At 46.8% G+C, this 26,499-nt stretch overlaps 2 protein-coding genes across 2 annotated transcripts in view; one reads left to right on the top strand and one right to left on the bottom strand.

The window, feature by feature from the left end:
- Positions 1 to 1,880: 1,880 nt before the first annotated feature.
- On the top strand, positions 1,881 to 19,200 carry CEP41 (centrosomal protein 41). The gene is made up of 11 exons (XM_070947336.1): positions 1,881 to 1,932; positions 5,666 to 5,729; positions 6,807 to 6,854; positions 10,049 to 10,110; positions 10,709 to 10,778; positions 12,137 to 12,278; positions 12,847 to 13,001; positions 13,859 to 13,926; positions 14,805 to 14,919; positions 16,167 to 16,385; positions 18,999 to 19,200. Exons 1-11 carry the CDS (start codon positions 1,900 to 1,902, stop codon positions 19,145 to 19,147), a joined length of 1,125 nt encoding a protein of 374 aa, XP_070803437.1. The 5' UTR covers positions 1,881 to 1,899; the 3' UTR covers positions 19,148 to 19,200.
- Positions 19,201 to 25,159: 5,959 nt separating this feature from the next.
- The window catches only part of LOC139319158 (carboxypeptidase A1-like), a 15,316-nt gene continuing 13,976 nt past the window's right edge, over positions 25,160 to 26,499 (bottom strand). Inside the window, exon 11 of the mRNA XM_070946863.1 lies at positions 25,160 to 25,347. Coding sequence (XP_070802964.1) covers positions 25,160 to 25,347 — 188 coding nt within the window. The remainder of the gene's footprint in view (positions 25,348 to 26,499) is intronic.

Here is a 26,499-nt window from a genome sequence, read left to right on the forward strand (position 1 = left end):
CTCCCGCCATCTTTCTTTCGCCTTTCTTTTCTTCCTTCCTTCCTTTCCTCTTCCTTGTTTTTTTCTCTCCCCCCCTATTTCTTTCGCCTTCCTTCCTCCTTTCCTTCCTTCCTTTTCCTTCCTTCCTTTTTTTCTCCTTCTTTCCTTTCTCCTTTATTTGTCTCCTCTCCTTCCTCCTTTTCTTTCTCCCTCCCTTTCTTTTTCTCTTTCTTTCCTCCCTCCCTCCCTTTCTCCTTCCTTCCTTTCCTCTTCCTTCTTTCTCCCCATTCTGTCTTTCGCCTCCCTTCCTCTTCTTTCCTCCCTTCCTTTTTCTTTCTCCTTTTCTTTCCCCTTTATTTCTCTCCTCTCCTTCCTCCTTTTCTTTCTCCCTCCCTTTCTTTTTCTTTCTTTCCTCCCTCCCTCCATCTTTCTCCTTTTCTTCCTTCCTTTCCTCTTCCTTTTCTCCCCCTTCCTTCTTTCGCCTTCCTTCCTCCCTCCCTCCCTTTTCTCATTTCTTTCTCTTCTTCCTTTCCCTCCTTTCTTCCTCCTTCTTTCCTTTCCCTATCTCAATAAATTCTAATATTAAGAGTTGCCCCTCATTAAATTGCTCTTAAAATTATCCATGCACAACTCACTTTGTGTCCTGTCAGGTCATCAATTTATCCTTTCCAGATTCCTCCAGGGATTCTGGATAAGTGACCTTATGCCTGTAGCGTTTCTTACCTTTCTCCAATAGCTTGAAGTCTACCGGACTGCATAAAGCAAGTTTTGAGGATCAGTTTATGAGGGTCTTTGAATGCAAGTCCAGCATAACAGGTAGCCCTCGAGTTACAACCCATCATTTAGTAACCGTTCAGTCACAAGGGCACTGAAAATAGGGACTTGTGTGACCCCTGAAGCTTTAATTTTCATGTTATGCATTTCATGTTGTGCATTGACAATAAAAGGTTTGAATTGAATTGCTTCAAAAACCTATAATTGCCATTTAAAATCGCTGGATCCTTTCAGACAAGTGAGAAAACAAGAACCCGTGGAAGCTGTACACCCTTGCTCTTCATTGGGAGAGTCGTCCGGAATGCAAGATTTGTGATTTATAAATGAAATAAATGAAGTGATTTGGAAATTTAATGTTCATATTTAGGGTTGATAATGAGAGAATGCCAGTCCAGCGCTCGGGATGGAGATGGGGAATCAGGAAAAAAAATAATAATAACCTTGGCTGCATTCACACAACCACATACACACACAAACACAAAACACACACAAACACACTAGATGGTTTGGGATTCCAGATCCCAGAATGAGCAGCCCATACATGTGGAGACCATTTAAGGGGAAAACATCAAGGTCCTCTCGAGTTTTGAATGCAGCCACGCGGGTGAGCTGCACCCCACAGAACACGTGTGAGCGCAGAAAGGAGGAAAACGCGTGTTGGAACAAAGGCACTACTTCTTCTCCTCCGAGCCCCGCCCCTCCCGTGCAGACCCCCTCAGCGGAAGGACACCGCGGTGAAGCGTTTCCAGAGCCCCTGTTACGTCACAATCCCGCCTCAGCGCCGCTCGGAAAGGAACCCAAAACATTATAAAAAAAAAAAACAAAACCCGAACCAAGACGCGCGGAGGCGTCTCTCGTCACCCGGGGAAACCGCCGACGCTCGCCTTGAGCCTCGTGGGCCGCAACGCGCACGCGCGAAAAGAGAAAGCCGAACCGGGACTTTTAAAATCCGCGGGCGTGGGGGTGGGGGCGGCGACCGACTTGGCAACAGCGCTCGGAAGGAGGGGGAGGAGAGAGCGCGGATGGGCGCGGGGACCGGCCAATCGGAAGGGAGGGATGGTCTGAAGGCAGGCGCGGATTGGCTTGGCGAGGGCGCGCGGGCCCGGCGGAGGGGCGGGGCGTGCGCGAGGCTGACAGTTGGGCAGGATGTCGGCGAGGAGGCGCATCGGCGACCCTGAGGTGAAAATGGGGGGCCGCCGGGGGGGTCGTGAGGGGGCTTCCCAGAGGGCGGGGGAGGAGGCACGTGACCTCGGTTTAAGGGGGGGAGGTCTGAGGGGGTCCCCCAAACCGGGAAGGCCCTGAAGAGGCCCTAGAGAAGCCCCCTCCCTCAGGCCTCGTCGCTGTGGGGGGGGTCCCCAGTATCCTGAGGGAGTCGGTGAGGGGGCTGTCAATCAAACATTGGGCCCCTTTTCTTATATTTATGCGTTTCTAGTGCTTCTGAATGGGGGGGGCGGCAATAAACTCAGCCAGAAAAATGGGAATTTAGCGCAAAAAATCGGGATTGGAATTTAAAACAACTATTATTGGGCCTTTTATATAAATATGGCTCTATTTAGCCCATTTCTAGGGGCTTCAGGCTCATAAGTAGCCCTCCTGGCTTTCTTTGCCATTACAACAACCCTGCGAGGTAGGCCGGGTTGAGAGGGACCGGCTCCAAATCACTCAAAAGAGCCTCCCTGGATGAAGAGCGGGTGGGGGGGGGGAGGGGAGGAGGAGGAATACAGGTAAATCCTGGGTGTTCGAAGTTACATTGGCACTGTGAAAAGGGACTTAGGAGCCTCGATCCTCGCACTTATGACCGTTGCTGCATCCCCACCTTTGCAGGGTTGAATTCTGGACGCTTGGCAACTGCTTCAGACAAGCAAAGTCAGTGTGTGTGTGTGGGGGGGTGAGATTCACTTAATGACCCCACTGACTTTACCTGTCGGAAAAGGGGATCACATCACCCCGAGACACAACGGTCATAAATGTGAATCGGTCGACAAGAATCTGAATTTTGATCACCGTCGGGATGCTGCGACAGTCGTTAAGTGCGAGGACTGCTCATACGTCGCTTTAACATGCCGACATAACTTCAGACGCAAAAAACCACAGTCGTGAGTGGGTGGGGGCTTTGTGGTCTCCGGAGCAGAACATCCAGATTTCCGTTGTTAAGTAAAATATTCGTTGAGTGGGTTTTGCGACCATTTTACGACCTCTCTTGCCACAGTTGTGAAGTGAATGGCGGCAGTTGATAAGTGAGTAACCTGGTTTTTAAGTGAATCTGGCTCCCCCCCCCTCCGAGACTTTGCTTGTCAGAAGCTGAAGAAGCTTCTTGGATGAGAAGCGAAACGTCTTCAACGAAAAACCAGTTGCCTCTTGGGAAAAAAAAGAGCACCTTTGCGACATTAACTCCAAGGTTAACATCAGACCCACAATCAAGTAAACAATATCACAATCAAGAAACTGCCAAAGAGCCAACAGTAAACAGCCCAACCAAGGAACCTCTAAGATGACTCACACCAACACTGAAAGGGCAAGCCACCAGAATATAAACTGACAGCAAACCACACTCCTTAGTAGCACTGATGATGTTACCTAGTTGGGTCATGAAACGTCTGCAAGAAAACAAGCAAGCTCAGAGAGCAGCATGTCAACCCTGAGCTACAAATGTTCTCCTTGAAGAGTAGAAGCTCCTTAGATCCTGCAGCTCAGCTATTTGGGCTGGAGAGCCTGACTTTGAATCACCTGGTCACTTGCAGCCATTTTAGAGAGTCGTTGAGGCCACTTGGAGGGAGGACAGAGATAAACCTCCAAGTGGCCTCAACGGCTCTCTAAAATGGCTGCAAGTGACGAGCTGTCTACAAGAAGTTTTAATCCTTTCCTTCCCCACCATCCAGTCAGAGCTGAAGAAGCTTCTTGGATGGGAAGCAAAATGTCTTCAAAGAAAAACCAGCAAGTCCAGTTGCCTTTTGAAGAAAAAAAGAAAGCACCTTCACAACTCTTTTTATTAATTATTTAATTCATCTGTGAATTCTGTCCTCCAGAAATTGGATGGTGGTAGACCTTCCTGAAATTGAAATTCTTAAGCGGAAAGTAGACTAACCTGGTTTGCTTGAGATATGTTGAAATTTAATTCCCACGGCTGTAGTAATATATTTGGCAGGGTAGTACCAAGATAGTATAGGTGGCATGAGGCCAGGTATCTCCCTGTGAGAGGCCCTGAAATTACAGTTTTCCTCTTTCTGGGAATGCCTTTTATGCATGCTGATTGGCATCAAGAAACACACTAGATTAACTCAATTAACCAGTTTTTTAGTTGATGCAATATACTGAGCCAAAATTTAACCAAATATGCAGCTTTATACAACATATAAGCTACACACACAAAAAAAGGATTAGAACTAACCAAGTTTAGCAATGTAGTCTCCAGTGGTGGAATTCTAATTTTTTTACTACTGGTGGCTTGGTGGGTGTGGTGTGGCTTGGTGGGCGTGGCAGGGGAAGGATATTGCAAAATCTCCATTCCCACTCCACTCTGGGGCCACCGGTTCTCCGAACTACTCAAAATTTCTGCTACCGGTTCTCCAGAACCTGCTGGATTTTACCCCTGAGTCTAACCCCTTAGCTTGATTTGTTTGCACAAGTATTGTGAAATCAGGATTGTTAAGCAAATTGTAACAGGGTTTTATTCAACACTAAGCCCAAAGTATCTTAAAAAGGTTAAATCATGGCAACTGGACCAAAGTCAGAGACTCTTTGCCTAACTACATAATTTTTTATTTTGACTAATGAAATTACGTAGAGGAGTAACAAAATGTCTCAGATTAACAAACTTTGGTCTAGTTGCCATGATTTCATCTCTTTTAGATACTTTTGTCCTGGATGATGTAGTCTTCATTGACATAGGAAGTCCAGAGCAATTAGATACAGGTAGTCCTCAGTTTATGGCCACAGTTGGGAGCAAAATTTCCATTGGTAAGTGAGGTGATTTTTAAATGAGTCATGACGATTTTATTAACTTCTTTTTTTGCTGTGGTTGTTAAGTGAATCACTGCCGCTATTAAGTGAATCACACAGTTAAGTGAATCTGGCTTCCCCCGTTTAGAAGATAGTTGAGCACTGTGAGGCAGCATTATACATTTGGATTCCCCGTGAATAAAATTAATCCATTGAAAAAAGAAATAAATTGCCAATCAAAAATAAAAAAAAAACCCTGGCAAATGAAACCAAACAGATTGGATTATGGTTCAGTGTAATGTGTGAAAACATAATAGGCTGTCTTTTCTTTTTTTTCCTCGACATGCTGGAATTGTAGACGTTGGGGAGGAACAGCAGATACTGCTTCCCCAAGAGGAAAATATTAGGATGCAACTGAGGGGTGTGTGTATACACACACACAGGAGAGAGGGAGAGAGAGAGAGTGTACACAGGTAGTCCTTGACATATGACTACAATTGAGCTCAAAATTTCATTTGCTAAGCAAGAGAGTGTTGCCCATTTTACGACCTTTCTTGCCAATGTTGTTAAGTGAACCACTGTAGCTGTTAAGTTAGTCCCACAGTTGTAAGGTGAATCTTTGCTTGTTAGAAGATTGCAGAAGGCCCCCAGGACACTGCGACCGTCATAAATAAATAACTATGAGTCAGTTGCCAAGCATCCCAATTTTGATTATGTCACTTGCAGTGGTTGTAAGTGTGGAACATGGTCATAAGTCACTTTTTTCAGCACCATTGTAACTTAGAATGGTTGTAAGTCAGGGACTACCTGTATCAATTTTGGGTGTTTCAGCATCATGCATCTTTTAGTGTGGTGGTTCTGCGGTCTTCGTTTTCAAAAGTTGTGTGCATATCACAATCATACTATTTTTCCCTTCCTCCTGGGTAATTATCTGATGGTTTTCTTTTCACTTTCTCCCCCTCCCGGTAAGCAGTTCTTGACCAAAAGGATCCCACAGAATCCTAAATACCAGCATGTAAAAACTCGCCTTGACACCGGTAAGTTGAAATCTACTTTTTTGAGGGGGTGGGGGGAGAGGTTTGAAGGGACAGCAAAATGCTTAAGAGTTTTTCATTTGATAATCCAAGCGCTGAACTTCGTGTGAGAAGCTGTGACTTCACCCAGAGAGTGTGTGCACTATGAGATCAGAGCATGAGGGCCACAATGGCTGCCAGGAATGGGTTGCCCTTGACTGTGGGGTCCTTGGTGCTCTATGAGCTTGGACCTTTTCTTACAAGCGTTTCTTGACCCAGCTAGGTAACATCATCAGTGCTAGTAAGGAGTGGGATTTGCTCTCACTTTATATTCTTAATGGCTTGCCCTGATGATGTTACCTCATTTGGGCAATGAAACATCTGCAGGAAAACAGCCAAGCTTTTAGAGCACCAAGGACCCCTCATATTCTCCTTTACTGGAGACATTTCATTACCCAACTAGGTAACATCATCAGTTCTAGAAGGGAGTGGAGCGTGCAAAGTGGAGAAGGAGGAAGACTGTGAAGTCCTTGGTGCTTTCTGAGTTGGTGGTGGTTTTCCTACATTTAATTACCCAACTAGGTAACAACATCAATGCTGGAGGGGAGGCAGGAAGACAACAACAGCAACATTGACAACTGTGGGGTCCTTGGTGCTCTCTGAGCTTGGCTGTTTTCTTGCAGACATTTCATTATCCAACTAGGTAATATCATAATTTTTGCTGGTCATTGACCGAATAAATATTGATTGGTTCCTGCGTGCGCCTGGCAAAATAAATAACCTGCTTACAAGGCCAATCCTGAAGTCGGCTTTCTTTTCTTAGCCTTATTAACATAATCTATTCTTGAGAGGACAAAAATAGGCAAGGGAAAAAAAGTCTTCAGAGGACTTTGGAGAGGAATATGCGAGAAATAAATACATATTTCAAAGCACCCAAAGCCAGACTCGGCAGTTCTGAGGATATTTCTGATTTTCCAGCCCTGCTAATCCTGTTAATTACACATAAATGATTTGGAATAAAAACAGATGGCTGAGCTGAGTTTTGGGTAAAGATTGTCATCTCTTTCCTAAGTGCCTTACTGAGTGTCTTTTCTTCCACAGGTAGCAGTATGACCAAGTACATTGAAAAACTAGAAGAGATCAAGAGAAGTGAGTACCGTAACAAGAACTCAAATGTCTAAAATCAGCTCTATAATCACGGGGTCACAGACTAGTCCAGTGTTTCTCAAACTTAGCAACTTTAAAATGTGTGGAATGCCCCAGCCAGCATGGCCACTGATTTACAAATTGCTTGGGAGTTTGGAAGCACTGGTGGAACATTCACAAAAAAGACACTTTTTATTTTTATTCATTTATTAGAATTTTATCCAACCTTTCTTACTTTATAAGTAACTGAAGGAGGTGAACATACCTAAAGCCCTTTCATCCTTCTATTTTCCCCGTCACAACAACTATGTGAGGTGAGTTGGACTGAAAGAGAGTGATTGGCCCAAGTCACCCAGCCGGCTTTTGTGATTAAGGTGAGACTAGAACTCCCTGTCTCCTGGTGATTGATCCAAAGTCACCCAGCTGCCTTTCAAGCCTAAAGCAGAACTAAAACTCCTTGTCTCCTGGTGATTGGTCCAAAGTCATCCAGCTGGCTCTCATACCTAAAGCGGGACTAGAACTCCCGGTCTCCTAGTGATTGGCCCACAGTCATCCAGCGTCTTACATGCATAAGGTAGGACTAGAACTTACAGTCTCCTGATGATTGGCCCAAGTCACTTAGCCAGCTTTCATGTCCAAGGCGGGACTAGAACTCACCATCACCTGATTTCTAGGCCAGGACTTTTACCACTACACCAAACTGGCTCTTTCCCCCTCCTGTTTCCTCCTCATTCATTTACTTTCCTCCTGAGCCTTCCACAAGCGCCATGAAGACCCATCTTACAACTTTCCGTCATCTTCCCACAATAATTTAACTCCTGTGCTTTGGTATCATAATCTGGCCACACCTTCATTAATTAGAACTAGAAAATTCACCCCCACCCCCTCCTCCACAATGCTAACATTTCCTGCATCGTGAATTTGGGCGTGTCTGTTTTGCGCATGGGAACCGACTTAATGAACTAGGGATGGGCGCTAGGTACTTTCTATCTAGGCGTTACGAGCACCGTTCCTACGGTCTTTTTGCCACCGGCAATGTTGGCTGGTCCTGATGGAATCTGCAAAAAACATCTTAAGAGGTTTCTAAACTGCCTACTTTGATTTTAGAACTATTGTGTCATATTGGCAGAACTTCAGGTATCCTCGTTAAAGTGTATTTTTCTTTTTAAGTGTTCTTCCTCTGTGCTGTTCATCCTGACTGCTTCGTTCGGCTGAAAGAGCTGGTTTCATAACATCCTCCTTTTAACGGAGGGCTTTTGAGTGCTGAAACACTAGCCGTGGTTTGTTGTGACACTGTCACAATCCTTGCTGTGTTTCTATCCGTTTTTTGTTTTTGCTTTGAACTCTCTACTCCGCACTCCTGGTGTGCCTTTTCTCTTAGCCTTGCATTGTGCTTCAACTCTGCTTAGGTGGCAAAGTGTGCCCTTTGAGTGAATGAGCACCTTGTGTGTGGCTTTAGGTAACTGAGCTTTCTCAGGGATATATGAGACTGTACGAGGCAATCTGAAAACCCCACACACGGTTGCTTCTGTCTTCCTTCTGTAACTTGAGTCAAGTCGTAAAAAAGGCTGGAAAATCAAAACCGAGGTGCCCACAGGTGCCGTCCTCACTTGCCTCTCTGACATACAGAACCAAGAAAGAACAAGCCGACATTATTTCTCTTTTGCAAAACCGGCATTCCCGCCGATCTGAAAGGATTTTTTTTTTTAAAACCGGCGTTGCATCTTGGATTTAAAATGTCTGAAAACTCAAACGGATCTTCTGAATCAGCTCCAGGTAGACTGCGCTGGGGACTTGGGAGGAACTGTGATTTTTGGGCTGCTGGGGTGATGGCTGTTGTAGTGGGCGTCTCAGGAAGGTCTCAGATTTGGGAGACATATATGATTGTTGCTAGAATATTGGAGCCAAAGGTGCAGGATTTATATGTGATTAGTCAGGAAGCTATTGCTAAATGTATCATTGTGTTTGCTTGCTTGCCTGCATTTTTTATGGGACTTTTAGCAGTAAGATATCTTGGTCTGATTGTCCACATATCTTATATATATATATATTTGCTGACACTTTATTTAAACTATACACTAAATAAATAAATTATTGTTGTTGGTCTGATTTTGATGGGAAATCATCCTTGTTTTCAGGCTAGTCTAGTGTCAGGTGATGAAAGATTTTTTTGTAAATAGTGCCAAAATCCATTTCTGTAATAAGTCAAGTAATTCTTCTTCTTTTCTTTGCTCATATTATCTGGAATTCTTATCATTCCTATTCATCAAGCCTTCGCTTGTCAGCCTAGGGAGGGCTTGGCACATGCTAAATTGTGCAATGGGGAGAAACCCTTTAAAAGAGATTGAAAGCAGAGGTGTCCAACCTGGCAACTTTAGGAACTGTGAACTTCAACTCCCAGAATTCCCCAGCCAGCCATACATGAGAGTTGAAGTCCACGGGACTTAAAGTTCCCAAGGTTGGACACCCATGCTATCAAGTTTGCTTCAAATGGATGAAATTGAGAGCCAGTTTGGTCTAGTGATGAAGACAGATGCTAGAAACCGGGAGATGGTGAGTTCTAGTTCCGCCTTAGAAATGAGAGCTGACTAGCTGGGTGACTTTGGGTCAATCACCAGGAGACATTAAGTTCTAGTCCCACCTTAGAAATGAGAGCTGGCTGGGTGTCTTCAAGCCAATCACCAGGAGACAGGGAGTTCTAGTCCTGCCTTAACCCTGAAACCCAGCTTCCTGCCTTCCTTCCTCTTCCTATTTTCACCACAATAACCCTATGTGGGGAGCTGGGCTGACAGTGAGATGGGGCCCAAAGTCATCCAGCTGGGTGGATGTCCACAAGGCTTAAAGTTGCCACTTTTGGAGACCCTGATTGTAGAAGATGAGCAGACAGAGCCCGAGAGGACGGAGTCAAATGCATCATCTGTTTGGAGTCACTGCGTTCCCATAAGAGACCCAAGTCCAGCCCCCCCATGAATTCCCTTGACCCTTTTCTAGCACCAATTTGGCTTGACCATCAGCAAATCAGATTCTTGTGTACAGGTAGCATGTAATAAACCTGGAGTGTTTTGAACTCAGCTCCTGTTCCTGGTGACCTGTGCCTGAAACAGTGCGTGAACTGTCTGGAAATTCCAGGTTTTTTGAAATGAAAAGCTGGGTCCTCCACTGAGTTGATTAACCAAATGCTCCTCTTTGTTTTGCAGATTACAGATACAAGAAAGATGAGCTCTTCAAGAGGCTAAAAGTGTCTACATTTGCCCAACTGGTATGTTCCTGGTTTTGTCCATGAATATTAAATGCTCCCCTCCCTTCCAGCTCTGGCCATCTCAGGGGGGCTGAGTGGGGTCTGTTCAGAAACCGGGTGGGGAGTGGGCTCTGTCCTCCTGCAACTTCTACAGCAGCGTTTCTCAACCCTGGCAGCCTTACATTGTCTGGACTTCAACCCCCAGAATTCCCCAGCCAGCATCCCCACCCCACCCCCCCAATCCAGAATTCTGGGAGTTGAAGTCCAGACACCTTAAAAATACCCTCACTTGAGAAACATTTGATTAAGCAGCAGAAGGTTCAGTAAGTCTATTGCTGTTGCTAAAGAGACAAGCACTCTTAATGTCGTTAGTTGGGGAATTTTGGGACTTGGGGTCCACACACCTTAAAAGTTGTCACGACTGAGAAACATTGTATTAGGCCACAGGTGTCAAACTCGCGGTGCCATGTTGCCATCACATGACTTTTTGCGACATTTTTTTTCCCGCAGAGCTGGGGTGGGCGTGGTCCGCGCACGACTCATCTGGCCCATGGGTCGCCAGTTTGACACCCCTGTGTAACTAGAGCTAGGCTGATTCTGCCCTTTCTTTCTCCTGCAGGTGATTCAGGTTGCCACTCTGTCGGATGAAACCTTGAAAGGGCCACCTGAAGAAGGCCAAAAATTAGATGGTATTTATTTATTTATTAAATTTGTTTGCTGCCCATCTCGTCACAAGGCGGCTTACAAATTAAATTCATGTTATTTTAAATTCCTATAATGGGAGGGGATTGACTAGAAGCTTTCTGTCTTTCTTTTCTTTTTCTCTTTCTTTCTTTCTTTCTTTCTTTCTTTCTTTCTTTCTTTCTTTCTTTCTTTCTTTCTTTCTTTCTTTCTTTCTTTCTTTCTTTCTTTCTTTCTTTCTTTCTTTCTCTGTCTGTCCCTATCTATCTATCTATCTAATTTATTTGCTGCCCGTCATGTAGTTCAAAGCGACTCCAAACAGCTTACAGCAAGATAAAGCACACAAACATTTAACAATTATTCATCTATATTGTGCTACTTTATTTTGGTACTGTTCTGTGTTTCACCTCTATCCCATTCTGGGTTGCATGTCAAACAACAGCTACATACATTGATTAGATATACAAAATGGTTGCTTTGCATCCTGAAGCCAGAGACACATCTGAGTCCCTCTATGGAACTTGGGGGGATTTTTAAATGGAATTCTCTGTATGCAAAACCTCTGCTCTGCCTCTTATCAGATGCTTATGTAACAATTGATATAATATCTGAATGGGGGCAGCCAATTGGTTTAATGGTTTAAGCCATCAGGCTAAAAACCAGGAGGCTGTGAACTCTAGTCCTGCCTTAGGCACAAATGCTAGTTGGGTGACTTTGGATCAGTCACCAAGAGACAATGAGTTCTAATCCCGCCTTAGGTGCCAAAGTTACTAGCTGGGTTACTTTGGACCACAAAGTCTCCCCCAGGAGACTGTGAGTTCTAGTCCTGCAGATATGAAAGCCAGCTAGGTGACTCTTGCCCAATCAACTCATAGAACCTATGAGTTCTAATCCTGTCTCAAAAGCTGGCTGGGTGATTTTGGGCCAATCACCCGGAGGCTGTGAGTTCTAATCCCGATTTAGGCATAAAAGACCAGTAGGTGACTTTGAGCCAGTCTCTCTTTCCCAGCACAATCCACCTCTCAGGATTGTTTTGTTGTTGTGGGGAAAATAGGAAGAGGAAGCTGTGATGGATATGTTCTTGAGTTTTGTAAAAAAATAATAATAATAAAGGCGGGATACCAATAAATATATTAAAAACCCAGATGCATTTCAAGACCATTAGTCCATATTCATCTTTGGATCCAGGGATTCCTATGGCAAGGAGACAGTGGTGGGGAAAGAGAGGGCCACCGACTCCTGCTTGCGAGCCCTCCACAGAATCCTCCTGGGAGGAGCAAACTGAGATGGGCCTTGGGGGTGCTTCCAGCCTCTCGTTGTGAGCCCCGAGAGTTACGTACCGCACTTTCACTTGCCCCCTTTTCAGAAGGCGACGCGGCTCCTGCAGAGACCAGTCTCGAGATAGCAGAGACCAACGGCAAAGGCAGCCCTGAGGAGAAACCGGCCAGTCCCATCTTGTTCATCAACAACACCGGAGCTGGAGAGTCCTATCGCTCCACCTTACAGAGGTATCCGATATGCAGAGGTCTCTCTCCCCTCCCCTTCCCTCCCTCTCTCCCCTCTCTCATCTCCTCTTCGCATGTGTATTTCCTTGATGGCTCAGTTCTTAGGCAAAACCCAGTTAGAAGAGAGAGATTGACAGTACAAGGTAGTCCTCAACTTATGGCCACAATTGGACCCAACATTTCTGTTGCTAAGCAAGACAGTTGTTAAATGAGTTTTGTCCTCCTCCTCCTCTCCGCAAACCCCGCTCCCTTCTAGCACTGGCAATGTTACCTAGCAAAAACGTCTTCAAAAGAAAAAAAAAAAACCCAGAAAGTCCAGTTGCCATCTGAAAAAGCACCTTTGGGACAACCATGACCTGGATGGTTGTAGAATCTCTACAGGCCCAAATTCTCAGCCCTTGGGGTGTGAGAATCTCCAACACCTATGATTTGGGGGTGGGGGGTGACTTTCTCCTCTCTGCTGACCACCTGAGAGACTTTCTCTCCGATACCGATAGCTGCAGAAGCCAGCAGTTTAGACCCAGCAAGGAAACCTTATTCCAGGGTTCATAACGTTTCTTCTTTCTCCCAGCGTCATCAGTGGGGTAGGTGAGCTGGACCTGGGCAAAGGCGACCCCAAGGAGACGGAGGGGACGGTTCCCAACAACGGACCTTATCCCGACTGCCCTTACCTGCTGCTGGACGTGCGAGAGCGAGATGCCTACGACCAGTGCCACCTTGTGGGAGGTGAGACAGAGGTTTTGTGGCCCGTTAGCTGCCAGCAGAGCTAGCAGAGTCAGACGAGGAGGAGGTTGAGGGAGGGCCTGGGCCGCCTTCGGAGCCTTTGAAAGGCTCTGATGAAGAAGCAGAATCAGAGGCAGAGTTAGGGTTCCGTCCCCCACCAGATGGAGAGGCTGCTGTCTTGGGGGCCTGAGCTGAGTTGAGCGATAGGAACAGATGGGGCCCATCCCAGATGCACGGGAGAGGAGAGGAGAGCAAAGAAAAGCAATAAGCCGTCTCTCAGGGAAAAGCAAAAGTAGACGCTAGCCAGCCCCTCCCTGGGTGGGAAATAAATAGCAGGAGTTTGGGAAGGGCCAATTGTCAGAGAAAACCATTCATTTTCTAGTATACACCAAACAATTTGGATTCCTTGGCAAGAACCAGTTTTCTTGGGACTAATTACGTTTGATTTTTTTGTTTATCCACGTGAATAAAAGACTGTTACTGCCTTGTTATAAAAAGGGGTTTGTTTTACTCGCTTATCACTACTTGCGAAGGCTGGGTCAGAACAAAAGGCGTAGGAACTGCTCACTGTGTCCCCGCGGGGCCACTTTGTGGGAGGACAGAAGGGGCAGCCCTCCCTGCAATGGGACACTGCAATCCCGACTGAACAGGCTGCTCAGCCCCTTGTTAGAACTCCCAGCTGGCTGAGGAATTCTGGGAATTTGAAATCCACAAGTCTTAAAGTTGCCAAGTTTGGAGAGCCCTGCTGTAGAAGCTCGGCCTCCATCTCCGTATAAGAACCTATTGCTGTGGACTCGTCCTCTGTTATTTGACCCAGGTTCCTTTGTGCCTTTTTCTAGCCTATTTGTCTTTCCTTTCAGCTCACTCCTATCCCATCGCTACTCTCTCCCGAACGATGAATCCCTACACCAACAGCATTTTGGAATACGTATCCTTTATGAAGTGATGATGTTCCCTAGCTGGGTCATGAAACGTCTGCAAGAAAACAACCAAGCTCAGAGTGCGCCAAGAACCCCTCAGAAACAGAGGGAGGAGGACTCGGGGAAGGCTGCTTCTCCATCTCTCTCTTCTCCCCACTGTTCCGCCCCAGCTACGGACCCCAATGAACGCGGCACACACAAAGTCCGTACAAACCTTAATTTACTAATTAAAGACTACTAATGAGCTTTCTTAGTAGTTGTTCGAACACACGTACAGTTTAAATCAGTCTTTTCTGAACAAGGGCTGTTAATTTAACTTCATGAACAGCCGACAAGAATCCAAAGAATAATAACTCAGTTTTGAGGCACAGTCTTTCAGAGAACCATCATTTTATTGCGGTTGGCAGAATGCCCAGAAGCAATTTGCAGGAAAACTGACAGAAACGAGCCGAATCAAACGTTTCTGGAATCAAGACGCGAAGGAATGTGAACGAAGTTGTTTCCTGCAAATTGCATTAGTCGTTGTCCTTCCTTAAATAGGCTAGGGGAGTGGCCAATTAGCCCCAAGCCTTACTCTCGAGGAGGCCTCCTCCTGAGGAGTCACTCCTGCCTTTTAACAGCTCTGTGCGCCCGTGCATCGAGAAGAGGCTCCTCCTCTTCTTCCTCTTCACTTATGGGAGGTTCTGAAGGTCCTGGCTGAATCCCTGCTCTGGCACCACATCTTCTCCAGCCTCCTCATTGTCCGACTCGAGCACCAGCTGCACAGGCTGCTGAGGAAGCACCACACCAGCCTCCTCGCTGTCAGAGTCAGCTACTAGCTGCACAGTCCGCTGACGGGCCACAACCCCCACAGAGCTTTGGATCCTTAACCCCCTCCACCCCCTAGAAAAATGCTCACGGGAAGATTATCATCCTTTATGACGATGACGAGCGGGTGGCCAGCCAAGCAGCCAGCACCATGTGCGAGAGGGGCTTCGAGAACCTGTTCATGCTTTCTGGAGGTAGGAAGGCTCGGAGGCCTTAGGATCCACCTCGTTCCCAGCTGGGATCCACTGAAGCAGAGAAGAGAAAGGCGAGGAAGTTGGCATTAGGGGACTGGCTCTTCTCATTCCATCCCTGTAATTGGATGGAGTTTTTTAGAGTGAGAAAGAATTAGAATTCTTAGAATTAATAGAATAGAAAATAAAATAGAAAATAATAATAGAATAGAACCGTGATGGCGAACCTATGGCACGCGTGCCCGAAGTGGTACACGGAGCCATGTTGCCTGGCACCCACGGCATCACCCGTTCCTCTTCTGGGTTTCTGGCGCACGACAATCAGCTGGCCATTTTGTGTGCAGCAGTGCTGGAAACTGGAAGAAGAGCTGGTCTTCTGTTTTCCTGCGTGAGCATGAGTGCCAGCTAACTGATCGTCACGCGCGCATGTGCACCAGAAACCCAGAACATTAGCTTGCCAAAGTTCATTTTCAAGTGCAGACATGCGCCCTGGGCAGCTCCTCTTCCAGGTTGCGGCCCAGACACGAGCGCTTGCGCTCCCATTTCAGCAAGCACTTGGTGCCGAAAAGGTTCGCCATCCCTGGAATAGAAAATAAAATTAGAATTAGAATTAGAATTAGAATTAGAATTAGAATAGAATTCTTTATTGGCCAAGTGTGATTGGACACACAAGGAATTGGTCTCCGGTATAGAAGCTCTCAGTGTACATACAAGCAACAAGTGATAAATCATGATCATAATCATAAGATACAATCGTAATAAATCATAAGATACCTCACCCAGTGATAGTCATAGGCTACCAAATAAACAGTCAACACAAATCATAATAGGATACTAAATAAAAGCAGTCAACATAAATCATGAGACACAAGCCACAAATAGGCAATAGGAAAGATGAGAAGGATAATAAGTAATACAGCCCTACTAGGTGGTTTGACATCCCAGGGCATAAGACAAGGGTTGCGAGATGTAGTTGTTTAGCAGAGTGATGGCGTTTGGGAAAAAACTGTCCTTGTGTCTAGTTGTTCTGGTGTGCAGTGCTCTATAGCGTCGTTTTGAGGGAAGGAGTTGAAACAGTTTATGTCCAGGATGTGAGGGGTCTAGGTATTTTCACAGCCCTCTTTTTGACTCCTGCAATAGACAGGTCCTCAGTGGAAGGCAGGTTGGTAGCCATGGTTTTTTTCTGCAGTCCTACCTATCTATATTTTTTAAGTCTTTCCTACCATCTTATCATCCTCCCGTTCTCCCAGGTCTCCGAGTCATTGCTCAGAAGATCCCCGAAGGCCTGGTGACCGGCTCCTTCCCGGCCTCCTGCCTGGTCTCCAGTCAGTCTGGGAACACCCGGAAGAAAGCCACCCCCCAGCCGCCCCTCCCCCAAACCGCCGAAAACAAGTGGAGGTTTACCGCAGAGGATCTGCAAAAGATACAGTACTACCTGCAGGAGGAACAGCTTCCCAGCGATCCTGCCAGTAAGACATTCCCTCCCCCCCTCCATTTGTCTTGAGAAGCCGCAAGGCCAGAGACAACCCCCTCCCCCTTCCTGAAAGGCTGATCTGGGGGGAACTTTTTTTTTTTTTTTTTTTTTTTAATTTGATTTATATGCCGCCCTTCTCCGAAGACTCAGGGCGGCTTACAATGTGCTCAGCAATAGCCTTCATCCTTTTGTATATTTATACAAAGTCAGCTTATTGCCCCCACAACTGGGTCCTCATTTCACCTACCTTAGAAAGGATGGAAGGCTGAGTCAACCTTGAGCCTTGGCGAGATTTGAACCCTGCAGTAATTGCAGGCAGCTGGTCTTAATAAACTTAATAACAGGGTGCTTTAAACCCCTGTACCACCAAGGCTCTTGTGCTAAGCCAGTCTCGTCTGGACTATTGTAACACTCTCTACATGGGGCTTCCCTTGAGGTGCACTCGGAGGCTCCAACTGGCGCAGAGTGCGGCCGCGCGGGTGGTTATGGGAGCAACGTGAAGCTCCCATGTAACACCTCTCCTGCGCAAGCTGCACTGGCTCCCGGTGGTCTTCCGAGTGCACTTCAAGGTTTTGGTTACCACCTTTAAAGCGCTCCATGGCTTAGGACCTGGTTATCTACGGGACCGCCTGCTACCACCAATAGCCTCCCACCGGCCAGAACGCTCCCATAGAGAGGGGCTCCTCCGGGTGCCATCGGCCAAACAATGTCGGCTGGCGGCCCCCAGGGGGAGAGCCTTCTCTGTGGGGGCACCTACGATCTGGAACGAGCTCCCCCCCAGAGATACGGAGGATCCCGGATCTGCGCACCTTCCGTCGCGCGCTTAAAACGTTTTTATTTCATCAAGCTGGCCTGGCCTAAATCATCTCCTCTTTTAAATTTAAATTTTAAATACAATTTTTAATTTGTTTAATTATGGGGTATTTTAAAATTCAGCCAAATTATTTAATTCGTTTTAATCTATTTTAAATTTTGTATCTCTGTGTTTTATCTTCTGGATGTTCACCGCCCTGAGTCCTTCGGGAGAAGGGCGGTATAGAAATTTAATAAAATAAATAAATAAATAAAATAAATAAGCTTAAATAGAGTCCAATCAGGCCGCGACGGGCTGTGCGTTAAAAGGACACATTGTCCCAAAGGTGCTTTTCGAAAAGATAACTGGACTTTTGGGTTTTTTCAGTTTTTTCTGAAAACATTTTGCTTCTCATCCAAGAAGCTTCTTCGGTTCTAACTGAAGAAGAACTGGAAAAACTTCAATTAGAAGCTTCTTGGATGAGAAGCGACACGTCTTCAAGGAAAAAAAGCCAAGGAAGTCCAGTTGCCTTTTGGAAAAAGCACGACTGAGCATCTCCAAAGACAATGAAGGGCAAACTCTGATTCAGAGCGCACGCAACCACCCACCCAGGAGCAGATAACATGGCTGCTGTCAAGGGTTCTCAACAAATGGTCCTGGCACACCCACCCCATTGCCCTCCACAAGACCCTCATGGCAGGCCTGGCTACAGTGCTAGGCGAGCGGTCTGGTGTGTAGCTGCAACAACTTCAGACAACTGGCACATACATTGGGGCTGCCCTTCCCATCGACCCAGAGGTAGCACTGCCATGGAGCAAACGGGGTAGTAGCTGGCACATGGGGGTAGGGCTCAATTTGGGAAGGCTACCCTGTTGTCGTTCATTTATGACAGTTGCAGTGCCCCTTCTTCTTCTTGTGCCAGATCCGTCATCGGACGTTGGCAATCCTATTTTTATCAACAGCAGCACGAAAAAGGGCTGAGTTTTGTCCAAACCGGTCCCTTAGATTTTGAAGCCATTAAGGTTTTTTCTTCTGCCTGGACCTCCTTTGCCTTCAATCTTCCCTTGGAGGATTAAGTGAAAGATGCCGTATTTTTCCGGGTGTCGCATCCCATGTCCAAAATATTCCAACTTTTGCTTTTTTTTACGCTTTTGATGATTTCCCTTGGCTTTTCCCAGGCGGCTTATCCCCTCCTCCTTTCTGATTTTGTCAAGCCAGTTTATACGTAACGGCTGCCCGTCAATCCACATTTCAAATGCTTCTAAGTCTCTTCAAGGGGCGTTCTGGCCAGAGACCCAACTCTCCACTCCGTAGAGCAGGATCGAAAAGTGGTATAGAAAAAAAGATAGAAAAATTAGCAGTGTCCCTAATGTGGCTTTTTAATTGTGCGACGAAAGCAGAGAGCCCGGGGTCTCCAGAATGGATTGTTACTCTGGCTGGTTCGTGCGTGTGTGTGTGTGTGTGTGTGTGTGTGTGTGTGTGTGTGTGTGTCAAAAAAAGGGTGGTGCCTTCTAACTCCTGCCTGGTGCTTTGTTAATGAGAGGTGATTTCTACAGATAATCCTCGATTTAACAACAGTTCGCTTAACGACCATTCGAAGTTAAGACGGCACAGGAAAAAGCGACTGATGACCGTTTTCCACACTTACGACCGTTGCAGTATCTCCATGGTCACGTGATCCAAATTGAGACGCTTGCCGACTGACTTGTATTTATGACAGCTGCAGTGTCCCGGGGGTCACGTAACCCAGCTTCTACTGCTAGACGGGCCCGTTGCCCTGATCGCCTTTCCTTCCTCTCGGTCCCTTCTCCCTAGGCCGCCTCAGCCGCGGATCGTCCGCCCGGGATTGCAAAGCCGTCGCCGTGAAGAGCAGCCAGAACCTGCCCAGCACCAACCCGGCTACGGCACCTCTCACCACCCGCTCCCTCAGCAGCAGCAGCCTGCAGAGCAGGCCTTGGCGGTAGCCCGGCACCCTTTCACGAGAATAAAAGAGGGCCCGTTTCCTCAGGGCCATTTAACCTGACAGGCCCGGCCCCTCTTTGCTTTTTAGGAAGGTAGTTTGGACGGGGGAGGGGGGGCCTGTAAAGCACGTTTTGGGGGAGCTGAATCCCGCTGAGGGTTCCCGTGCCTTTCCTCTTCCCCAAAAACCCAAAGAGGGAAAGGTGCGATTTAACTCTACCCAGGCAACCAAGAACTTCTGGAGAGACCCACAGAATAACTGAACTGCACTAGAGGAAAATTAGTCCGGAGGGTGGCAGATGCAATTGGACCAGAGTTTGGGTCGAAGCAGCTGGAGAATTTCAGGGTGCAGCAAAAGGGGTTCAGAGGCTGTTTACCCCTCCCCCGCGCCCCCAAGGGAGCTTCCCCATAATCCTTGGATATACCGGGAAAAGAGCAAAATTTGCTCCCTTTCCTGGTTTGCCTCCAAAGCTATTTGGGGCCTTAGAAAGAGAACAGGACGATCACAAAAGTCAAGCTAAGGGGATTGGGACTGTGCAATGAGAAGCCCACCCCTCTTTTTTACGCCTGGCACACCTAACAAGCAGGCAGGGCTTGGGTGGCACAGTCGGATTCCCCATCTTGATTTTTTTCACCCCGATGCCCCCAAACGAAAGGCGAGAATAAGATGAGGCTAAAATAAGCAGTGGTGCCAGGAGCCATCTTACGGTCTTGCTCTTTGGCCTGCTGGGATTTTTCAAGGAAAGGCCCACCCCGGTGATGGAAAAGCCCATTCCACCCACCCACCGCCCGTCCTGGCTGATTCCCTGCCCCCTTAACAATGGTACCAACGAAAAAACCCACTTGTACCACCCAGGAAGAACTGAGTTAAATTGCACCTTGTATCATCCCCAGAGCCGGAAGGCTGCTGTGGGCAGCCACGGAGGGGAGATGGGTATGGCTGAGGGGGAGCACGTGCTCCTGCCTTCCTCCTCCTTTGATGGGCCAAACTGGTAGGCGGGCAAGGAAGGGCAGGCACAATTTCCCAGCTGCTCTTCCTCCCCCAAACCTAATGGAAAGCAGCATCAGGGGCCGCATCGCAGAACAGCCAGACGGAGACCAGGGGAAATGGGCATTGCCCCCTCTCCCCACCTCACCCCAGCCCGGCCCCTTAAAAAGATGAAAGAAGCTGTGCTTCAGAGAGCAATTTAGAGCCGAATTGCACAATCCCTTCCCATCTTCCTCCCTTGTCTGCTCCTCCTTGTTGGCTGCTGAATCGGGATGAGGAAATAGCAGCCAGAGAGCCAGGTTATTTCAGGCATGGCCTGGGATTAGCTCTCCAGGGTGCCAGCTGGCCTTGGTGGAGGCAGCAGGACAAAGGGTCCACCCTGCAAAGGAGCCACAGCTGACTATGTCAGAGCCTCTCTGCCCTCCCCCACCCCCGAGAATCCTGGCCATTTATCAGTATTTGTCCGACGCTGGAGCAATGCTTTGGGGGCTCAGAATCTGAGAACCTAAGAGGCCCCATCAGTGTTGGAGCTGTCTCTGCTCCAGAGGCCACCCAAAGGCATCGTAATGCTGTAATTTGGATACTATCTTCATAGTGTCTTTGCTCTCTGCCTGCTCAGCTGAGCTCTTTCCATACTAGAAGCTGGCATGCACCCCTCCCTTCCTCCCTGCCATCCAATCCCTGTCCCCCTTACATTTGCTGCTGGATTCATTCATTCCCTTTGCTTAACCCCCGCTGGAGCTGAAAAAAACGTGCATCCGCTTACAGCAGGGGTCTCCAAACATGGCCACTTTTAAGACTTGTGGACTTCAACTCCCAGAATTCCCCAGCCAACCATGAGGAATTCTGGGAGTTGAAGTCCACAAGTCTTAAAAGTCTCCAAGTTTGGAGACCGCTGGCTTAGAGGTCAAAAGTGGAGAGTCTTAACTTCCCACCTGAGAGATTTTTCCTGGATTAAGAGTTTCCCCATGCAATGGTCCAAATAAGATTCTTTGGAGATAAAAATATCCCCATTTGGATATCCGGGGAAATCTCTGTCTCACACCTGCACCAGGTGCTCTCTGCCCGGAAGACTCTCTTGGCCATTGCTATGAGGCTGCCCTTGTCCCGCTAAGCCAAGCTTGCTGAGTTTCAACCACCTCAAGTGATTTTTTTTTTTTTTGTAGAAGTGATGAGCAAGAATGGACAATTCCTCCTTCAGTGCCCTTTGGTTATCATACCTGGGTCTGTTTCTCCAGGACAGTGGGGTTTTTTCCCCCAACCTTGGCAGCTTTAAGATGTGCGGACTTCAACTCCCAGAATTCTAACTGGGGAATTCTGGGAGTTGAAATCCACACACCTTAAAGCTGCCAAGGTTGAGAAACTACTCCAGGATCTTCTAAAGCAGATCCAGAGACAAATCACTGGAAAACCCCAAATTTAGACAGCAAAAAAAGCCCAGATTTCAAAAAAAAAAAAAATACCAGCCCTATCACCCCACTTCCCACAAGTTACCCCAAGTGTTTGCCATCCTTGGAGAACAACATCGCAGTCCTTTCGGCGATGCCCAGACCGAGTGGTATTCATGGTTTCAGGAAAAAATATATTTAAAAAGGACTGAGGCTTTATACCTTCCGATCCTATTTATCTCCCCCCGACGTCAATAAGCATCCCTGTGTTTTTCCTCTCTGTACAGATTTGTGTAAGATGTCTATTTTTATATTAACTTAATCGTGTGGTTTTTAAAAGACTGAAGAAGGTTTGCAAGGTTTTGTTTTGGGTGTCATTGGATTTTTTTGGGGGGGGTCCGTGTTCCTGATTTTGTGCTGCGTTTCCTTGATTTCCAGACCCCAACATCTCTTGTTTGTGAGATTTTATAATTTTTGGCTACAGAGATATTTGCTTCTCAGTTATCGTAAACCGGGCTCTGCTTGGAGACACCACCCATAAATGATTGCCTGTTTCTTGCTTCCATTCGGTTATTTGAATTAGTGCCCGGGGCAAATGCTTCACGAATAGATGAGCGGCTGGCTGTAATGGCATCCCAAATCGGGGCTTCCGGGCTGTGGCTGGCTCCTTTGCAGGACAAGTCACCACAAGTCGTGAAGTTGAGATCCCAAGGATGTCTCCCCCCCCACCCCCCAACCTCGCGATTCCTCTTCTCCAGCTTCCTGATCCCACTGTCCTTCCATCCTGACCCAGTAGCAATTTCTTGGCTGTTTGAGACGAGGTTTGTGTAAATGTTGTGTCTTTATTACGACCAGGTTTGCAGTTTGATGCCGGCTTTTGTTCTGTTCCCTTCTTGTTTTTAAATGTACTCAATCCACTTCTGTAAATTGTTTAGGTGAATTGGAATCCACATGTGTTTTATTAGAGTTTTGGTGTGCCTATGTTTTTGCTTTTGTTTTTAAAATGTGTGTTATTTAATGTAAATTGTTAGCACAGGTGTAACCGACCCTCAATAGGTCCTGAAAGCAGATTAGCAATGCAAGGAAAATGACCCTTCAAAACTCCGGATTTCAGGACTGTTGGGGAAAAACGGAGAAAATTTGATCGGAATCGTTGCATACGCTTCTCTTGCTTGGTAAGCCAAAGTAAACGGCTCTTCGTCCTTGGCCGGTGATTTTTTTTTTTTTCTTCCCACAATTTCTTGGGAGGGAAAAAAAAAAAAGAGGCTGGTTGAAATCAATTCAGAAAAAACGCCGTGTTTCATCCTGTGGTTGTGGCTTTACCTGAGTAACTGTGGATCTTCTACAGAGGTTTGAAAAGAACGTTGGACGCTAAAGACCCACAATCTCTCTAGAAGCCTCGAGCGTTGGGCTCGTATCCGGAACCTTTTCATAGAACTAAGCCTGCTCTTTGGTGTGACAAATGGGCGGGATGCTGTGTTTTGAAGTTTGCCCAAAAGGACTGGACCATCTGGTGTAGCAGAAGGACGGATCATGCCACCGCCCGGATTCCTTGACCCCAAGGGACCTTGGCTGTTGGAAGACCTGACCTGCTCAGTGGATTTTGTATGCTTTATACTCATTTAAGCTAATTAAGGCGGTGGCGGCTTCCATTTTTGTGCTGTGCCTGGCTTGCCTTTTATATGATTTGCCTCTTAATAAATACAGAACGGTGTGCTTTTCTTTTTAAGCAGGTTCATCCAGTTTCCCCAGACAAGATGCTGACACAGGTGTGAACATCTATTGACGTGGACTTAAACTCCCAGAATTTGTGAGCCAGCCATCCTGGCTGAGGAATTCTGGGAGTTGAACTCCACAGGTCTTAAAAGTTGCCCAAACTGAAAAACTGTTCTAAAGCTGGAATATCTTTTTTTATTTCAGCATTGAAATAAAAATGGAGACAGCTCTATATAGGGAGTCCTCAGTTTACGGTAGTCAATGATGGTCAGGAAGCAAATCACCCAATCTTAACAACCATTTCTGCAGCAGTTGTTAAGGGAATACAGCTGTCCTAAGGTAACCGCCATGGTTGTTAAGCAAGCCCGCCAATCGTTAAGCGAAGTCACTGTTTGTTAGGATCAGTTTTGCTGACAAATTGAAAGCAAATGTCAGTTTTCAGCAAAAAATGTCATGAGTCAGTTGACTAGGATGCTGCAAACGGTCGTAAAAGGAGGTCAGTTGCCAAGCGTCCAACAGGCAGTCATGTGACTTGCGGGGAGTAGGAGGCCATAGTAACTTTGGAACCGGGTCATAAGTACCTTTAAGGGGGTCCGTCATAACTCTGAATAGTCACTAAGCGACCAATCGTAAGTCAAGGACTACCTTTAAAAGTCATCTGTCTGTCATACCAAAAAGTATTCCCTTCTATAGCCAGAAAGTGCCAAGTAAATAGTCCCAAAACACCACTAGAAAACTCAACCTTCGTGAACTAATCAAGGTTATCTTAACTTTTATATTGAGTCCCTTTTGGGAGAAGGGTGGTATACAAATTAAATTAAAATAAAATAAATTTTAAAAAAATAAAATAAAGGTGAGAAGCAACCTAGAAGTAAGGAGAATTTACGTGGGGTCCTTGATGCTTTCTGAGGTTGCTTGTTTTCTTGCAGACATTTCATGACCCAAACTAGTGCAGTTTGCCGTTAGTTTATATTCAATAATAGTCTAATAAAATAGAATATAAACTTGACAGCAAACTGCACTCCTTACTAGCACTGATGACGTTCCCTAGTTGGGTCATGAAATGTCTACAAGAAAACAAGCAACCTCAAAGAGCATCAAGGAGCCTCCCCCCCCCCCCTATGTCAACCCTGAGCCACAAATATTCTCCTTTATTAGTAAGGAGAAATTTCTTGGCAATGAGAAGAATCTGTCTGTGGAACTCCTTGCCTCCAGAAGTTGTGGGTGCTTCAACATTGGAGGTTTTCAAGAAGAGATTGGACAGCCATTTGTCTGAAATGCTATATGGTTTCCTGCTTTAGGGGGTTGGACAAGAACAAGGGTCCCAAGCGAAGCCCCATCAGTGGGATGCAGGCAGCATGCAAAACCACACCCGCTCCGGTCCGTGGAAAAACCGGTCCCTGGTTCCCAAAAGCTTGGCTGCTGGACTAGAAGACCTCCAAGGTCCCTTCCAACTTTATTATTCAATTCTAAGGTACTGAATCCTGAAATGAGACCTTGTTCGAGTACTTCATAAAAGGATTTAATAACCTTTTATCTCCCGTCGCTTGGACTAGCTTAGTTCAAAAAGTGCCAGGCACAAAAAAAAAACCAGGTCCACAGACACAACGTTCCAATTAAAACTGCTTTATTGCTGAAAACCCGATGCACAGGAATCTTCTCGCCTATCGGCACCTGCTAGGAATTCAATACGGGCCAGTGAAATTCAAAAGAGGTTAAATTTAATTCGCTTGCGACTACGTAGGGATGCTAGGCTGGTCCCTCCTTTGACTCCACCTCCGGCTTCTGCCACGCTACAATTACAACAAAGGCAGCACGAGCCAATGATGCGCAAAGGGGTTTTTCGTAAGAATCAGACGCCCCTGGGTGAATCTCAAATGCGGGCTGAGGGCCGTGGCCGTGCCCGTAAGCCCAGCCCCTCTGGCTTAGTAGGGGTGGTCCCGCGTGTGCTCCATGATGACCATCAGGGCAAGCCAGGTCTCCTCTGCCGTGGGGATGATCTGGTTAGCCGGGAGCAGGAACCCGTATCGGCCCTCGTCTCTCAGCTCAAAGGTGTAGGAGTATTTAATGCCTTGGTCGTAGGTCCAGTCAACCGTGCCTCCGCTCGCTTGGTCTAGAGCCAGGAAAGAGGGGACGCAAAAGAAGACGAGCTCGTGAAAACCGTCTCTGCTATCGTAACCCCTCTCCCTTCGAGCCCTGATGACGTTACCTAACTGGGTCATGAAACGTCTGCAAGGAAGCAACCAAACTCTCAGAGCACAATGGACTCCACAGTCGTCCTCCTCCCCACAGCCCCCTCTCTTTTCTAACGCTGATGATGTTCCCTAGTTAGGTAGTGAAACGTCTGCAACCAAACTCGGCACCAAGGAGCTCACACTAGTTCCTCCTCCCGCTTTCCTTTCTCCTCCTCCCGCTTTCCTTTCTCCCCCTCCTCTTTCTCTTCCCGTTTACTCCATAAAGCCTACTCTCTTCTAGCATTGATGATGTTACCTACCGGTAGTTGGGTAATGTAACGTCTTCAAGAAAACAACCAAGCTAAGAGAGGATCAAGGACTCCACCCTCCTCCTCCTCCTCCTCTCTGCAAACCCAACTCCCTCCTAGCACTGATGACGTTACTTACTTAGGTAGTGAAACGTCTGCAACCAAACTCTGCACCAAGGAGCTCACAGTAGAGCCTTGGTAGTACAGTGGTCTAAGGCACCCTGTTATTAAGCTGGTTATTAACACAGCTGCCTGCAATTACTGCAGGTTCGAATCTCGCCAAGGCTCAAGGTTGACTCAGCCTTCCATCCTTTCTAAGGTAGGTGAAATGAGGACCCGGATTGTGGGGGCAATAAGCTGACTTTGTATAAATATACAAAAGAATGAAGGCTGTTGCTTAACGCATTGTAAGCCCCCTTGAGTCTCCGGAGAAGGGCGGCATATAAATCAAATTAAAAAAAAAAAAAAACTAGTTCTTTCTCCTCTCCCTCCCTTTTTCCTCCTCCTCTCTGCAAACCCCACTTCCTCCTAGCGCGGATGATGTTACCTAGTTAGGTCACGAAACATCTGGAAGAAGAGCACCAAGGGCCCCAGACACCAGATTCCCAACCCAATCGAGGAACCTCCAAAGACCCTTCCCACCAATACTAACAGAGCAGGCCTCTTGTGTGTAAACAACTACAGTGAGCACGGAGAGGGCCATTTATTTTTTCACCGAGTCTTAAAATTGCACTGGTCCTGTTGCATAACACACCTAACTGGGTCGCGGAGAAGGACGCGACA

The sequence above is a fragment of the Pituophis catenifer genome, unplaced genomic scaffold (assembly GCF_029215685.1).
Source record: "Pituophis catenifer annectens isolate HBS135680 unplaced genomic scaffold, rPitCat1.0.hap2 SCAF_7, whole genome shotgun sequence".
Classification (NCBI taxonomy): Eukaryota; Metazoa; Chordata; class Lepidosauria; order Squamata; family Colubridae; genus Pituophis; species Pituophis catenifer.